This window comes from Molossus molossus, unplaced genomic scaffold, assembly GCF_014108415.1.
Source record: "Molossus molossus isolate mMolMol1 unplaced genomic scaffold, mMolMol1.p scaffold_m16_p_12, whole genome shotgun sequence".
Lineage (NCBI taxonomy): Eukaryota > Metazoa > Chordata > Mammalia > Chiroptera > Molossidae > Molossus > Molossus molossus.
The window spans coordinates 84613066-84630908 of NW_023425347.1; the positions used below are offsets into that span (position 1 = coordinate 84613066).

A 17843-nucleotide genomic window follows, 5' to 3' on the forward strand; every position below is an offset into this window, starting at 1 on the left:
CAGCAGTAGCCCGTGAAAAGGGAAGGCAAACACAGAACAATTACACTGCAATCAGAAAACACTATTTCATGACCATTTATTTATTTTATTTTTTTATCCTCACCCGAGGACACTTTTTCGATATTTTGTTCAGATGGAGTGGGTGGGGGAGAGAGAGAGAGAGAAACATCGACGTGAAAGGGACTCATTGAGTGGCTGCCACCCACACGACCCAACCAGGGCCGGGGACAAACTGCAACTGAGGTACGCGCCCCCAGTGGGAACCGAACCTGGGTCTCTGGACCGCAGGCTGACGCTCCAACCACTGAGCTAAACCAGCCAGGGCCATGACCATTTATTTTTGTGTGCGTCTCCCCTCTTTCTGTGCAACAGGCTCTGGACAAACACATTTGATTTACATCATTGTATTTAATCCCCATAACAAATAACTGTGGTAAGCACTATCACAGCATTTGGCAGAGGGGATGAGGCTCAGAGAGGCAGAGAGACTTGCCCAAGGTTACATAGCCTATAGGTTGTAGTACCAGGACTCAAGCAGGGGTCTGTCAGACCCTGGGAAGGTTAGTTTTTTGTCTGTTTTTTAAATCCTCACCTGAGGATATTTTCCCATTTATCTTCAGATAGAGTGGGAGGGAGGAGGTGAGAGAGAGAGAAACATCAGTGTGAGAGAGACACATCAATTGGTTGCCTCCCACAAGACCACAAGCAGGGCCAGGGACCAAACCACAACCAAGGTATGTGTCCTTGTCAGGAATCGAACCCATGACTCTTTGGTCTGAGGGCTGATGCTCCAACCTCTGAGCCAAACTGGCCAGGGCTATGATAGTTAGTTTTATGTATCAACTTAGTAGGCTATGTAGCCAGTTATTCAATAAAACACTAATCTAGGTGTTGCTGTGAAGATCTTTTGTAGATGTGGTTAATATCTACAGTCAGTTGACTAAGTAAAGAAGAGTATCCTTGATAATGAGGGTCAGCCTCAGGAACAAAAATGACGTTTCCCATGTAGTTGAAAAATAAAATTAAAATTACTGTGATTAACATGTTAAAAAAAACAAAAAACAAGTCCAGCCAGTGTGGCTCAGTGATTGAGCATCAATCCATGCACCAAGAGGTCCCAGTTCGATACCTGGTCAGGGCACATGCCCGGGTTGCAGACTCGATCCCCAGTGAGGGACATGCTGGAGGCGGCTGATCCATGTGTCTCTCTCATTGATGTTTCTAGCTTTCTCTTCCTCCCCCTTCCTCTCTCTCTAAAAATCAATAAAAATATATTAAAAACAAAAAACTGAGGTTTCCCAGAGCTGCCTGAGTTCCCAGCCTCCCAGTCTGCCCTACAGATTTCAGACCTGCCTAGCCAGACCCACAATCACACAAGCCAATTACTGGAAGCACATCCTACTGGTTCTTTTCCTCTGGAGGACCCTGACTCACACAGACCTGAAAGCCAGGTCTAGGCTGAAGTTGGTGCCAGAGCCACCTGGTCTTACCTGGAAAAGGGCAATGACAACCACCCCAAGGCTGGCTTGTTGCAGGGATCAAGTGTGATGAGAGCCAGCGTGATACACCGGAGAGAGGGCAGACTCTGTGGTGAAACACTAATGCTGGTGTCCTTGGGCAGAAGTCTTAAGTCTCTGAGCCTCAGCTTCTTCGTGTGCCAAACAGGCACGTTGAACTCTTCCTGTCTCCCAGAAGTGTTGTAGAGATTAAACGAGATCTTGCATGTAAGGTCTCCTGTAGGAAGTCCTGGCATATTACCAAAGCCCATGCTCATTTTTGCCATAAGTTGTAGTTGGCAGGTTCTTGATTATTTTGAGTCCTTACCATCACCAAGGAAATGTTCCAGTCCCACAGTTCCCTGTAAAATGTTGCCCACAGTTTATCATTGATAATGACCCTGAGTGGATGTTGCAGTTTGCCTAACCTGTCCTCCACCCCCAAGGCACACTCTTTGAAGACAAAAGGGCAAGGCAGCCCCTGTACAGAATGCTTCACACATATGCTCTCCTTTAACTCAACACCCACCCTGGGAGTAAGCATCAATACACACCCATTTATTTCACAGAAGGAAGCTGACCCAAACCAGTGAGGCGCTTGTCCAGGAGTACAGAGAGGACAGAACCAGGATCCAAAGTCAGATGTTCTGAAAAGCCCAGGTTTCCCACCTCTAGGCCTTGGGCCAGGCTGTGCATTACCTATTACACCTCCCTCTGCCTGGCACACAGCAGAGATTCACTTTTGTCTTACTTATTAACAATTTACTATTTTAATAAGTTTACCAACCACTCTACTCTACTCCATGGCCTCTCCCAATCTCTGGCTACACAAAAAAGTCGTTTTTCCACAGTTGGAATCAGAGGGTATGATAAGTTCGATCTTCACGGACATTGCTTCACGGACACTGCACACATGGATTCTGGGAGTCAAGGGGCCCTCGGCTCAAAGGCCGACGGCCATGTACCAGCTATGGCCCTCAGCAAGTGAATGTCATCTGAATTAACCTCAGTGTCCTCATCTGCCAAATGAAGAGAAATATGGTACCAACTTCAGGAAGTTGGGAGAATTAAATGAGATAATATGTGAGGCAGTCAGCAGAGATCTGGCCACCTTGTGAGCACTCAAGAAAGGTCAGGGTTCTAATTTTGGCGTCAAGTCCTGTGCAGTCAATACCCCATGCTTTGCTGTCGAGCCCTCTCTCGCCGGGGCGGACAAGGCCTGAGCAGGTGGGGCAGTGCCTGTGTCTACCTGCTGCTCCCAGCAGGGCAGCCCTCTGGCCCCGTGCAGGGCTTTGCTCTCTCCCTACGCCTGTTTTAGTTGACTTCATTGCCCAAAGCCTTGGCCTCACATCTATTTTTTGTTTTGTTTTTTAATCCTCACCCAAGGACATTTTTCCATTTTTTGTTCAGATAGAGTGGGAGGGAAAGAGAGAAACAGAGAGAGAGAAACATTGATGTGAAAGGGACACATTGAGTGGCTGCCACCCGCACGACCAACCAGGGCCGGGGACAAACTGCAACCGAGGTACATGCCCTTAGCGGGAACGGAACCCGGGTCTCTCCGAACCGCAGGCCGACGCTCTAACCGCTGAGCAAAACCGGCCAGGGCCACATCTATTTTTTTATCATCTATCTTTTCCTCACGAGAATGTCAGCTCCATGAGGGCAGGGACTATGTCTTGCTCACTGTTGCCTGCCCTGTCCCCGGAAGTATGCCTGCTACTTAGGAGGGGCTGCTGAATGTATGTTTCCCACAACCCTGCAATACAGGTGTTTTTCCTTTTCTTTTCTTTTTAAATTTATTTATTTATTTTTGTTACAGATGTTTCTCCTTTTTCCCCCATTGAAAACCCTCCTCCCAATCCCACCCTGCCCCCAGCACTATTGTCTATGTCCTTGTTTACACATACATGCATATAAGTTCTGTGGGGTTTTTTATTGTTGTTGTTGTTTAAAAATTTTTTTCCTTTATTGATTTTATAGAGAGAGGAAGTGAGAGGGAGAGAGAGATAGAAACACTGATGAGAGACAACATTGACTGGCTGCCTCCTGCATGCCCCCCACTGGGAATTGGGCCCACAACCTGGGCACAAGTCCTGATGGGGAATCAAACCAGTGACCTCTTGGTGCATGGGTCAATGCTCAACCACTGAGCCACATCAGCCAGACTAAGTTCTGTGGTTTATCTCTCCCCACCCCCATCCACCTCTTCTGAGGTTTGTCAGTCTGCACCCCACTTCAAAGTCTCTGGGTCTATTTTGTTCCTCAGCTTGTTTTGTTCATTATATTCCACAAATAAGTGAGATCATGTGATATTTGTCTTTCTCTGGCTTATTTCGCTTAGGATAATACTCTCAAGGTCCCTCCATGTTGTCTCAAAAGATAAGAGATCTTTCTTTCTTACAGCTGCATAGTACTCCATTGTGTATATGTACCACAGCTTTTTTATTCATTCATCTACAGATGGACACTTGGGCTGTTTTCAGATCTCAGCAATTGTAAATAGTGCTGCTATGAAAACAGGGGTACATATATTTTTTCTGATTGGTGTTTCAGGCTTCTTAGGGTATATTTTTAGAAGTAGGATCACTGGGTCAAATAGCAGGTCAATTTTTAATTTTTTGAGGAAAAACCATATTATTTTCCATAGTGGCTGCACCAGTCTGCATTCCCACCAGCAGTGTGCTAGAGTCCCCTTTTCTCCACACCCTCGCCAACACTGACTGTTTGATGATGTGTTGATGGTGGCCATTCTGACAGGTGTGAGGTGATACCTCATGCAGGTGTTTTTCTATCATCCCCATTGAGAAAACAGGTTCAGTGACGTGAACCCAAGGGTGAACAACCAGCAAGAAGCAGACCTGGATTTGAACCCCAATCTCTGCTTCAGAAGGATGTGGCTGCCTCACCAGCTGCTGGAAACTTGGGGTTCTTTGGAGCCTCTCAGGTGTTGTCACTGGCACCCAGGCTGGACTTCCCTGTGCAGGAACCCACTTCTCATGCTCCCAGGCACTACTATTCCCAGCTACCCTTGGCTGTTCCGCAGCCCAGGTAATTCCAAGCGTGGAACGAGATGCACGAAGAGGTAAGGGATTAGGAAAGGCAGGTTCCAATCCTGACTTGGCCACTAACTCAAAAGACACTGAACATCTCCAGGCCCGTTTCCTCACTGGTAAATCAGATGGGCTCAACATGACGTATCAGGTCGCAGAAGCCAGGGCAGTGGTTACAAGTGTGTACTCTAAGATCAGAATGACCTGATTTCAGCATGACTCCAGGACTTTGAGCCATTGTCACTTCGCTGAGCCTCACCTCTTTTCTTCATCTCTAAAATGGGGGCTCACCTCATATGGATATAAGGATTAAATGGGATACTAGATACACATCTCTAAGCAGAGTACCTGTCTAAGCAGGGCACAAAATAAGTGTCCAATAAAGAGAATTATCATCCATGATTCCGAATTCTATACCTTGGTGAAAAGGTCACTTCTGCAGGGGGAAGAGCGAGGCTGTTTCCACCTCTCCGTGTGTGGCATTTATTGAATGGCCTCAAAGGACTTCGAAGTTTGAGTTCTTTCCACTTATCAAGAGTGACTTGGAAAGCTACAAAAGATAGAATTCTTTTTGCACACACACACCCAGGCCAGAGACAAAACTGCTGATTTCCGCAGCTGCACTGGGAGTTTTAATCAACAGAGCACAACCCAGATGCCCCATCTCACCCATGTCCCCCCAGCTGGTAATGGAGCCGCTGAAGCCGGCATGGTGCTAAACGGCTCATTTAAGCCAGATTTTTTGTTCTACCCACCCCACGATTACCCTCTTCCTGGGCATGTTATGATGTTCTGGGTAGCCAATTGGATTTAGAGGTCCCCGGACTCTGAGCTTAATGAAATCATGCCTTGCCCTTGCACAGCCCCCTTCCTCTCAAAGACCAGGCATCATCCGCCAGGAAGGGAAGAAAGGGATTCTGAGATCACAGCATCCGAGAAGCATTCTTCAAATCTCAGCCATGGTGAGAGGAGCCTGAAATTGTTTGTCTTATCTTTTCTCCACCCAAATCTGCAATACCAAACCTGCACCAGTGTCCTCTTGCACCTGTCCAGTGTCCTCTTACATCCCTACATTATACAACGGCTCGTTCCTTCTTGGAGAGCTTCTCCTTTTGTTAATCCTCACCGGAGGATATTTTTCCCACAGATTCTTAGAGAGAGTGAAAGGGAGGGGGGGGGGGGAGACACACACACACACACACACACACACACACACACACATTGTAAGAGACAATGTAAGAGACACACATTGATTGGTTGCCTCCTGCATGAGCCCTAACTAAGGCTGGGGATCAACCAGGTACATGCCTTTGACCAGAATCAAGCCCATGACCAGCTGGTGCACGGGCCAACACTCTAACCACTAAGCCATGTCGGCCATGGCCTTGAAGAGCTATGATAGTTGAAAAATTTCTTATAGAAATCATATGAGATGCGTACAAACATTAAGTGTTCAAGAATGTTCACAGATGCATTATTTAGACCAGCATAATATTGGAAATAACATAAGTCTCCCCAAATAGAACATACTCATATATCGTAGCCATCAAAACATGTTTTCAGAGAATGTTTGATAACATGAGAATGTACTCATGACATAATGTTAAATGAAAAGGTAGCTTATAATATTATGTTATATATAATATTTTATATAATGTGATCATTATTTCAATATAGTGTGATCCTCATATCATTAAAACAGAGAGAGACAAAAAGAGAGAGATGGGAAAGAAATACACCAAAATGACAAAGCTTTTCTCTGAAATAACTACTGTGTTACCTTTATAGTAAAAGAATATTTCTAATATTGAACTGACAAGTTTCCCTATAGTATCCATCCAATAATTCTAGTTCTATGGGGCTCAATAAATATCAATTGAATGGCCCGGTGTGGCTCAGTGGTTGAGCATCGACCCATGCACCAAGAGGTCGCTGGTTCGATTCCCCGTAAGGGCACATGCCCAGTTTGTGAACCCGATCCCCAATGGGGGGCATGCAGGAGGCGGCCAATTGATGTTCTCTCTCATCGATGTTTTTAGCTCTCTCTCTCCCTCTCCCTTCCTCTCTCTCTAAAATCAATAAAGAAAAAAAAAATTTTTAATCGATTGAATGAATGAGATGCAAGTCTCACTCCTCTTCTAAATAGACATAATAACAGAAAACGTTTGTTGACTGCTTACTAAATACCTGCTTCTGTGCTGAAGTCCTTCACGTCATGCTTCATGAACTTCTCAGAACCAGCCTATATGGGTCTATTGCTACTCCCATTTCACAGATGAGAAAACTGAGGCTCAGAGAGGTTCTATATATTTTTGGCCCAAGCTCACTCTCTTAGTCAGTGGCACAGCTGGGACGTGATCCCAGGTCACTCTGGCTCCAATGTCCAGCCTCTCAACAGCTGTTACCCCATGAGGAACTTAGAGGTTTGCAATCGGCCCTGTTCCTCCCTTCTCTAACAGACACCCCAGCTCTCGCCCCCATTCCTCTCCTGTCTCAGGGACAGCAGTAGCAGAGTCAAAGTGGAGTGGTTTTGGAGTCGGAATGATCTGGGTTTGCACCTATCTATGAGAGACACCTGCTCCTTCATCTATACGTGAGTATCTACAGCCCCATTGCAGAGCCGTGTGAGGTGGGAGCAGCCCCTGGCGTGTGGCAGAAGCTCAGGAGAGGCCCCTCAGTGCCCTCTGTGACTCCTCTGGACTCAGGCCCTCGTGTCTGAGTTACACACACTCCCCAGAGAATGAACCGAGGCCTGAGAAGTGTTGTCTCTGGGGCAAGGGCAGGAGACAGAGCAGGAACACCAGCCAGGGCTGCTGCTCGCTCCCCCTGCTCCGCCTCCCCACAGGTCCCCCTCCCTTCTTGTAGTTCCAACAGTGCTTCAGGGGACAACAAAGGCCAGGGTTTTGGTGACCGTTCCAAATCACACAGCTCTTTTCCATCACCCTGAGCTGGCCTTTCTGGTCTCCCCACATTGAGGCCCTCCCCATCCAGTCCACCTCACACCTACCCAGTACCAAATTCGTCCTCTTGAACACCCTTCTGGATAGCTCCAAAGTCCTTTCCCCCATGACCTGTGACCCAAAGCTCCCTCATTTCCCAGCATGGCCACCTTACTGTGGTACCCAAGAACCCGTCCAGCCCCAGCTCCCACTGTCCAGACTTGAAACTGGATCCTCAGTATGACCCCTGGCCCCTAACACAGCCCTGCCAGGCTGTCTCCCTCTTCGGTCTCTCTCTCCCCTCCCCACCAGAATGACTCCCTTCAATTACCTGGGGCTGGTCCATGGAGTTCCTCTAACATTTGCACCTCGCCTGGAATTTTGGAAGGCAGAGACCGCAGTTGGTGGATTCATCACTGGCTCCAAAGCCTGGCCAAAGCTCAGCACACAACAGGCACCTGACAGCCACGGCGAGGAGGACACCTGCTGGCAAGGCCTTTCCTGCTTTTGTCCCTGCAGCCTCTCCATGGGCACAGCCACCCAGCCCTGCCCTCTGCAGCTCTTGAACAGCCGCTGAACCTTCCTTTGCTCATGCTGCTTCCTCTGCCTGGAATGCCCGCCTCCTTGTAGCCAACGGCTGCTCCTGGTCACGACGCAGCACAGCATCCCTTCCTCGGCCCTCGGGAAGCCCATGGCTCGTGCAAGCCACCCTCGTCCCTGGAGCTGTAACTAACCAGGGGTTCTGAGGGCCATGGCTGTGCTAGGAGCCAGAGACTGTGCTGAGGCTTACGCCGAAAGTCTGGGCAGTGTGCTCTGGCAGGAGTCAGCATCAGCAAATGCTTTTTGGTGAGTAAATGTGCAGATGATGCAGGGAGCAGGAGAGGGCCCAAGGTGGAACATGCCACCAGCTGTGCGTGTCCGGAGCAGCTGTCGGGGTGCTGGTTAACCCCAGCTGGCCCGAACTGAGGCCTACAATGGGCCAGGTGCCGGGCTATGGGCTTTCACATGCATGAGCTCACTAATCCTTCCGCTAGCCTACATCGATCACCCTATTTCACAAATGCAGAAATGAAGCTCAGGGGAGTTAGGCTCTTTGCCTGGGTTGTGGCTGAGCTGGGATGGAAACTGGGCACTAGCTGAACCCCAGCGGTGACCTTTACCACTGCATTGTGTCACCTCACTGGGATCTCTCCTGGCCTTAGGGCACTGGGTCCTCAGACCCCAACCCAGGCCACAAGAGAAAGGAGGGAGACAAAAGGCAAGGAGCTCATGCTGGGCCCCAAAATCAAGATGGGAACTCAAAGCTCCAACCCCGCAAAGTTGACAGCTGAGCACTTATCCCAGCAATGCCTAGACCTCGGCAGCAGACAGAGGGGACAAGCAGGCCCTGCTGCAGTGTGCCCCAGCCCGAGCTGCCTGGCCCAGGCTCCCCTCCCTGCCCTGCGTTACAGTCTCCTGGGAAGGGAGGGAAACACAATGCTTTATCAACACCTCTGCTCTTCAGGACAAAGGTGCCTATGAGGCAAGTACTAGGATCTACATTTTACGAATGAAGGAACTGAGGCAGAGTGGCCATCCAACTTGCTAAAGATTTTAGTGGGTAGCGGAGCCAGCATTTCATACAAGGAGACATGAGCTGAGGGAGAGATCAAGGGGCAGAGAAGCACACAGCCTGAAACAGAGAGTCAAGAGGGGTAGGGGGAGGATGAGGATGGAGTGGGGGTGGTAAGAGACATAGCAGCATCAGGAAGAGGTGGAGGTAGGGAGACAGAGCAGGCTGTGGAACCGACAGAGGCCAAGTGGAAAGCACCGACTCCATTCACCTACCTGGATTCTGAAGCAGGCAAACCAGGAAGTTCTGGGCCATGTAGAGTGAAGATGGAGTCACCTGTCAGATGGGGAGGGGGCTCCTGCTAAGCTTTTCACACTCCCCCTGCCCAGAGGGCTGCCAAAGGGAACTGAGATGCCAGCCATGCTCAGGGTACTGACTCTTCCCGAAACAGGGATTGTCCAGCATCTGCTCTGAGGACCCATTGAGTCACCTGCCAGCGAACTCACACCACAGAACTAGGGAGTGATGCTCTGCTCGGGGACCAAATGTCTCAAAAACTCCTGTTCACACTTCAAGAGCCACTGGCTGTTTGCTAAAAGTGCAATTCCCAGAGGCCGCTCTCTACATCCAGGGGATGAATGGGACCCTCCCCTCACCATGGGCCTCCAAAGCCAAAGCCCCCACATATTCTTCAGCTACAAATTTTCTCTCACCAGACCCTGAGCTCCGTAAGGGCAGGGGCCGTGTATTTTTTCCTCACCATTTCCTCATCTCAGCCTCTAGCACAGTGCATCCCTAGAATTTTCTTGAATTTGTTCATTCTTTTCATTCCTTCACAAAGAGACCCTCCCTGTTCTCAAAGGGCTTGAAAGGTTCAGATACAACACATTATCATATTTAGTCTTCACAACCCAGAATACATTGTAGTCCCACTCTTCAGGCAAAGAAATGAGCTTCAGAGGTGAAGTCACAAGCCCAAAGTCACAGCAAGTACGGGGCTTTGAACTCAGGATCTGAATCTACACGTCTGGCTCAGAGCCCAGCACTGCCGCTGTACCACCCTGCTTTCCTGCCCACAGGGGCCTCTGACTTCCCCTCCAAACCGCCCAAGCTCAAGACTGACAAGCAGAGTTCATTCATTCATTCATTCACTCATTCATTCATTCATTCATTCATTCATTCAACCAGTCAACTGACTCATTTATTGGTTGTGCCAAGCCCTGCATGGGGTGCCAGAGAGAGCGGAGGTGTTTCTCTCTCCTGGGCTCCCCTCTCCCCACTGCTCTTGGGACTTCGCCAGCAGGAGCTGAGCCCCAGGCAGCTGCCCTATCCTTAGTCTCCCACTTAGTGGGGAAGAACTAACTTCAATCCTCCCTCATTCTCCCTCCCCCTTGGACAGCAGCCTAAATTCATGGGCCGAATAACTGTAGGATCACAGTCCTTTTGTCTCCATCATTCTCTGAAGATTCTAGGACAAAAGGAAGGACAGGATCCTGCCCCTCTTTCCGTGCCTTTCTATTACCGTGGCCTATCCCAGGCAACTCTGGGGAAACTTCTGGACTCGGAGTCACAAGACCAGGTTCTAGCTCCGGGTCTAGGCTAGCGGTGGGCCCTTAGGAGAACAAGTCACCCTGCCTCTCTCTGATCCACAGATTCCTCATCTGTAACAAAGGGATGGTGATAAGGGTGCTAATGCTCACCTGACAGGGAGGTAGGTGAGGACCAAGCCATTCAGACTCAGTTATCTGGCCGTGGTCTTAGCAAAGTGGGGTCCTATGGGGCCAGCAACACTGCTGGCAGATGCATTTGATAATGCGATTTGGGGAAGGTCGGTTGGGAGCACCCCTAGCAGGCTGAACCCAGAGCCTTCCGAGTGCACCCTCAGAGGTGAGGGGCCTTCCAGTAGCTCAATGGCAGTGAGTGTGCTGTGCTCATCAGCCCACCAGCCAGAGGCTCTGGGGAAGAGGCTGGAAATGGGATTGAACACACCAACGCTCAGCTTTCCCCAGACTGGCGTGCCAAGGGCTCCCCAGGAGAGGATGTATGCCAGGAGCCTGGCACTCAGAACGGAAGCTGTCTCGGGCCCACCTTAGGACAAGTGCCTCCCTCATGTTCCCCTCTTTAATAGGCACTGGATTCTGAAGGATCTGGAAAATTACTCCTCCATCACAAAGACAGGCACCAGGCCAGCTGCATTACATATGCTCTCTCATCGACACCTCACGAAAGCCCTGTTGAAGATGGTCCTGTTATTACTTCATTCTATAGATGAAGAAAGTGAGGCTCAAAGAGACTAAGTGACTTACCCAAGTCCCAAAGCCCGTTGATGGCAGAGCCGCGGTTAATACATACACAGGCTGGCCCAACTCTAAACCCTACACTATCTCCGAAGGCAAAGTGGAGCAAATCCCTGACAAAAACACAAAGCAAAGATCAGTGCTGCCTATGCTTGGGGGGAATTTGCCCACTGTAGCTCGTGATGAGTCATTGAAAACACAGGAAGTTCTTGTGTCTGCCACTCTTCCTAGGGGAGCAAATGTCCCCCAGAGATCATGGATGCCAAAGCTGCCTCAACACCCACACACTCCATCCAATACTGTACTCTAGTGCACTGAGCTCTGCCCTGCAGAAACCCCATACTTCCGCCTGGCCAGTGTGGCTCAGTGGTTGAGTGTCAACCCATGCACCAACAGGTCACCGGTTTGATTCCCAGTCAGGACACATGCCCAGGTTGTGGGCCAAATCCCCGGTGGGCGGCATGCAGGAGGCAGCCAATCGATGTTCTCTCTCATTGATGTTTCTATCTTTCTCTCCCTCTCCCTTCCTCTCTCTCCAAAATCAATAAAGAAAAAAAAATTCTTTTAAAAAAAGAAACCCCAGCCCTAGCTAGTTTGGCTCAGCAGTTAGAGCGTCAGCCTGCAGTCCAGAGAGACCCAGGTTCGGTTCCCGCTAAGGGCACGTACCTCAGTTGCAGTTTGTCCTTGGTCCTGGTTGGGTCAGGGCTATGCGAGAGGCAGCCACTCTTGTCCCTTTCACATCTCTCTCTCTCTCTCTCTCTCTCTCTCTCTCTCTCTCTCTCTTCCCCTCTCTCCCTCCCACTCTATGTGAACAAAAAATAAAAAAATGTCCTTGGGTGAGGATAAAAAAAAAACAACAACAACCCCATACTTCCCAGTTGAGGAGACTGGGTCTCTATCCTTCAGATAGGGAAACTGAGACAAGTGGGAGATTGGGCAGGGGGAATGGTTGTTCCCACTCTGGTGGGCATCAGTGACTGGGCTGAGACCACAGTTCATATCTCCAACTTCCGAGTCTACAATCTCCCTCTGTCCTGCCTGATGGTACCACAGCCCAGAGAGGTTTAGGGCTGTGCCCTTGATCAACCAGTACAGAGGACCCACTTTCAACTAACTGTAAACACCAGGGTATCTTTGTTGTTATAAGGAGTTTCCTTTCGATCCACGTCTGTACTAGCAGAGCTGGGGTGCTGCTGGGGCAGGCCAGTGATGTTTTAGACTCTCTGAGAGATCCTCAGATACCAAGAAGAGTGGCTTACTTCCTGATGTGGAAGCACAAACTCCAACCCAAATAAACCACTGCTGTCTTTGGCAGAAAAAAAGACTGTTAGAGAAGAGGAGGAAAAAAATGGGAAGGGCATTTGTGAAGAGGAGCTGAGGCTTCTCAAAATCACATCGAGAGCTCCTGACCAGATGGCCACTGGGAACAGGAGCAAAGAACTGACTGGCTGGCCCACAGCTGTTGCCCACTGTACCCAGGAACCATGGGCTCTCCGTTGGCAAATGCACACACACGTGCACAAGCACATTTCCAAGGGCATTCTGGATGCTCCTCTCCCTCTGGAATTTCAGGGGTTTGACAGGGAACAACAGTGCCATGCTCTCATACAGAGAGAATCCACACTGACAGTGTGGGACAAGCACACACCAACACAGGGACCCCAAGAGATGATCACCAAACATAATCAGACACACATGCACTCTCCTGTCCCCCCACCTGCACAGACAGCCTGTACACAGCTGTTTCTCAGAGACCCATGGCACCTCAAACATCTCTGCCCACTCCTATTGGTTTCAGAAGTCCAAACATACAGTGAATTTGTACTGTCACAAACAGAATCACCTACTCACAAACTGGCAGATACACACACTGTCACCAAACTGTTCCACATAGCCTGATGCATAAGCAAGAGAATGCCAACAGATGATCAAACGTTATTTAGTTAAACACACACACACACACACACACACACAGATACAAATTTCAGTGCCCTCCTCTCAATGGAAGTGGTCTTACCCCTAGTCCCCATGTGTCCCCTGCAGAAAAGTACGGAGGCCCGGGGAGTCCGGGGTCCGAGGTCAGGGTCCTAAGTTCGCTGCCCCTACACTCTCCCGGGCCCAGCCCTGTGGCGCCAGCAGACAGCAGACTCACCGGACGATGCCAAACATGACGAGCATGTTGCCCAGCAGCCCCACGGCGCACACCGCCGAGTACAACGCGGTGATGGCGATGGCCAGGGCGAGGGACGAGCCGCTGCGGACGCCCGGCGGCCCCGACGCATTGGAGCCAGCGCTGGGGAAGGCGCTGGGAAAGGCGTCCGAAGCGGTGGCGAGGAGCTGGGGCTGCTGCTCAGTGTCGGTGGAGGGGGCTGGCTCCATGGCGGCCGGCTCCGCGTTACTCCCCACTGTGCGCCCTGGGCGCAGAGATCAGGGGCGAGGAGCGTGCCAAGGCCCGAGGCCGAGGCCCCGACGCCACCAGCTGCAGCGCCCTGGCCGCTCCGCTCCCTCCGAGCCTACTTCGTCTGCCTCGCGGCCCGCACTGGTCCTGCCCCGGGAGCCCTCCCGCCCGTTCTCCTCGCTCGGAGTGCTCTGAGCTGGGAGCCGCTGCGGGCTCCTCCGATGCGCCCGCCGCGCGCACCACGTGGCCGGGAGGCGGCCTCCAGTCTGCGCCCATGACCGGGGGCGGGTGTTGCACCACAGGTTTGGAGCTGGGCCGAGGAAGCTTCCCACTCTCTCCCTAGAGATGCTGGGGAGGCTCGGGCATACCCTACCCCAGCCGGGACTCACCCCCACCCCCACTCCTTTGCTGTGTTGGAGTCAGAAGGACCTGGAGGTGAATCCAACTTCTTACTCCTGCACTAAGGAACAGTGACCTTGAGCAAGTCACTTAACCTCTCTGAACTCCACTATCTGTCTGAAAACGAGGGTTATCACACCACCTGGCTCAGAAGGTTGTTGGGGAGATTAATTAAGATGATGGGAGTAAAGAATTTGGTTCAGTGCAGGCACACAGTAAGTGCTCCATAAACAACCTTTATTACTCATGGTTTCTTGCACCCATTCATTGGTGTCCAGTGGAGGAAAGACACCAATCCTAAAAGCACACCAATGAAGATATAGTTACAGACGGGAAGGGGAGGGGAGGGGAGGGGAGGGGAGGGGAAGGGAGGGGAAGGGAAGAGAGGGGAGGGGAGGTGAAGGGAAGGGAGGGGAGGGGAGGGGAGGGGAGGGGAGGGGAGGGAAGGGAAGGGAGGGAAGGGAAGGGAAGGGAAGGGAAGGGAAGGGAAGGAAGGGAAGGGAAGGGAAGGGAAGGGAAGGGAAGGGAAGGGAAGGGAAGGGGAGGAGGAAGGGAGGGAAGGGAGGGCAGGGAGGGGAGGGGAAGGGGAAGGGAGGGGAAGGGAGGGGAAGGGAAGAGAAGGGAAAAGGTTAGGTTTTCCTGTGGCAGGGCCTACAAAACCCAGAGGTCAGGACAACTCCTCTGAGGAAATGACACTTAAGGTGAGATGTAAAGTTTGGGGAGTAACTAACTTAGGGAATAAGCCAGAAAAGAGCATTCCAGACAAAGAAACTACGTGTCCACATGTGCAAAAAGACTGTGGTCAGAGGGGTCTCCAAGGAGGCCAGGGAGAGGAGACGGCAGGGAGCCAGTGTGGAGAGATTGGGATGAGGTGGTGGGCAGGGTCTCAAAGACCACTGGAAGGGGGGCATTTCTCATACTCCTTCCCTAACCTGACCTGTCCATACCCAGAACCACCCTCCTTCTCGGAACACTCTCTCTACCAACCATTACTGTTCCAGGCACTGTGATCAGCGCTTTATCCATGCATCAACACTTTGGAGTAGATCCTATTATTACTGTCCCCATTTTATAGATGAGAAGACTAGGCTAGGCACTATAGGGAGTTCAGAGAGGTTAAGTGACTTGCTCACGGTCACTGTTCCTTAGTGCAGGAGTAAGAAGTGGGATTCACCTCCAGGTCCTTCTGACTCCAAAAGTATCCCTTATGGCCGTTATTTTTATCTGAGTTTGTTTCCTCCCTGAGGAAACCAGACCTGATTGATCTCTGCGCCCAGTATAGGGCTGGCGTCACAGTAGGTGCTCAGAAAATACTAATCAGATGAATAAAAGTTTCAAGGGAGAATGGAATAGGACCACATTAGGGTTCCTGAGCTCTTGGCTTTGGGGTGATGCTCTTGGCCCTGAGAGCAGCTGGGCAAGGACCCCTCACCCATCTCACTCTTTGGCTTGAGTGATCCATCTATATGCAAGGTTCTTACCCTTTCCTAGAAAGAACAAAGCCAGAATTCTCAAGTTCACCCTCCTCTCCACTCTCTTTGCTCCTCCCGGCTGCTGCCCAAGCCCCTGGATCAGCTACAGTAGACTCCTCACCGCAACACTTCCCCGCTTAACCATCTAAGGACTCATCAGAGAGGTGATTTTTGCTCTGCGGTCACATGTGCTGCCAAAGCTCTCTCCCCTGTCCCGAAAGGTCTGATACTCAGAGACTTTTCTGGTGCCAGGGGGAAAAAATTGGGACAGGAAAGAGGAGAGCTACTTGATTAGAGTTCTCGTCCCCTCCTTACCCTTCCAACAAGCCAAACTTTTTCCTACCTCAGGATATTTGCACACTCTATTTCTTCCACTTGAAAGGCTCAGCCACTTCACCTGGCTAAATGCTATTCATACTTCAGGTTTCAGCTTAAATATTACTTCATTCACTGCCCTCCACCCCACCAACCAGACCAGATCCTCTTGTTATTTGTTCTCAGAACATCATGTACCTCTTCTTGACAGAAGGTCCCACATACTTACTTACGCAGTCACCGGGGTCTTGTGCATCACCTTTACAGTAGGTCTTGTGCACTCCCGTACCCCCGCCTTAGTATGGTCCCTGGCGCTCAGTGAGTGAGTGAATAGGAAGGGTATTTTTTTATTGTTTTTTAAAAATATTTTTTCTCTTAATTTTAGACAGAGAGGGAGAGAGAAATAGAAACATCAATGAACGAGAACATCGACTGGCCACCTCCTGCATGCTCCCCACTGGGAATTGGGACCACAACCTAGGCATGTGCCCTGATCGGGAATCAAACTGGCAAACTTTTGGTGCATGGGTCGATGCTCAACCACTGAGCCACACCGGCCTAAACAGGAAGTTTAATTCCAACTTTAGTGAGCTCCATTTTGGTGAGGGAGACAGAGCAAACAGGGCTTAATACAGACTTAGGAATTCTTCAAAGCAACTGAAACCCTTTACATAAACTCTGCAATGACATCTTACTTAAAACTGAACTACTAGAGCCCAGCTCCATGCCTACCCTTGGCTTTTGGCCATCACCAAGCAAACCTACCCTCACTCCTTGGCCTTGCATTTGGGGCCCTCCCAGTGTGGTCCCAACCAGGGTTTATTGCTATCCTCTTCCAACTCCATCCCCTATCCCCACCCCAATGACATGCTCCGGCTGAAGGAAATTTTTAAAACTTGCATTTCACAATGTTTCTTTGAGTCCCTCTTAGGTACAGAGATGCTACGGTGGCAACCCATAACTATGGCGGAGGCAAAAAAATTCCCTTCACGTTCCTGACCCTTGGTCTTCTCATCTATAAGGTAGAGAGGTACACGACTGGGTGAGGATTTGGTGAAGCAGCCAATGCTTTCTTAAAGGAGCTCATAAATAAGAAGCTGTGAAAGATAAGTAAATAACCAAGTACATGAGTGGAACATCATAACTGCCAAAAAATATATGTGCTATTATGGACGGTCCCTTTTAAGAGTTCCTGTGCTGTCTCTGCTCTGGACACAGCAAGAAGTCAGCCCCCTGCAACCCAGAAGACAGCCCTCACTGGAATCCATCTGTACTGGCACCCTGATCATGGACTCTCTGGGTCCAGAACTGTGAGAAATAAACTTCTGTTGTTTATAAGCCACTCGGTCTATGGTACTTTGGTATATCAGCCCGAACCAAGACACATGCCAAGTGTATGTGAATTGCCCCCATTAAGGACACATGGGAAGAATGAGTGAAAACTTGAAAGACACCTAAAGGGGATTCCCCAACACCTCCCAAAGTGAAGAGGTCCACTCTTGGATGTGAGCATTCTAGTCTATGTACTTTTAAAAGCTGGTCTCATTTCTGTGGTCCCAACTCATAACGATCCTGTCGGCTACCATTTATAGAGAGCTTGTGATGCACCAGGCACTGGGCCAAGTGCTTTGTGGGTTATCTCCTCTATTTATTTATTTTCTCCAATTTTTATTAATTTATTTTTGTTACAGATGTTTCTCCTCCCCCCCCCAGACCCCTTCCTCCCCATCCCACCCCCATGGATTATCTCCTTTAATCCTTGTTAACCCCAGAGGTGTGAGGTTCTACTATTATTCCATTTTTCACAGGTTAGGTTACCTGCCCCAGCCACAGCTGGGATGCCACACCAAATGCCAGTCTCCTGATTACTACACTGCCTCTCAGAGCAAAGAATAAAAAGTCATCCCCATAAAACACAAAAC

General features: G+C 50.1%; 1 protein-coding gene across 1 annotated transcript in view; it reads right to left on the reverse strand.

Annotated features, from left to right (window-relative positions):
- OPRD1 (opioid receptor delta 1) overlaps positions 1-13716 on the reverse strand; it is a 34961-nt gene extending 21245 nt beyond the window's left edge. The window contains exon 1 of the mRNA XM_036256643.1: positions 13490-13716. Coding sequence (XP_036112536.1) covers positions 13490-13716 — 227 coding nt within the window. The remainder of the gene's footprint in view (positions 1-13489) is intronic.
- Positions 13717-17843: the final 4127 nt, after the last annotated feature.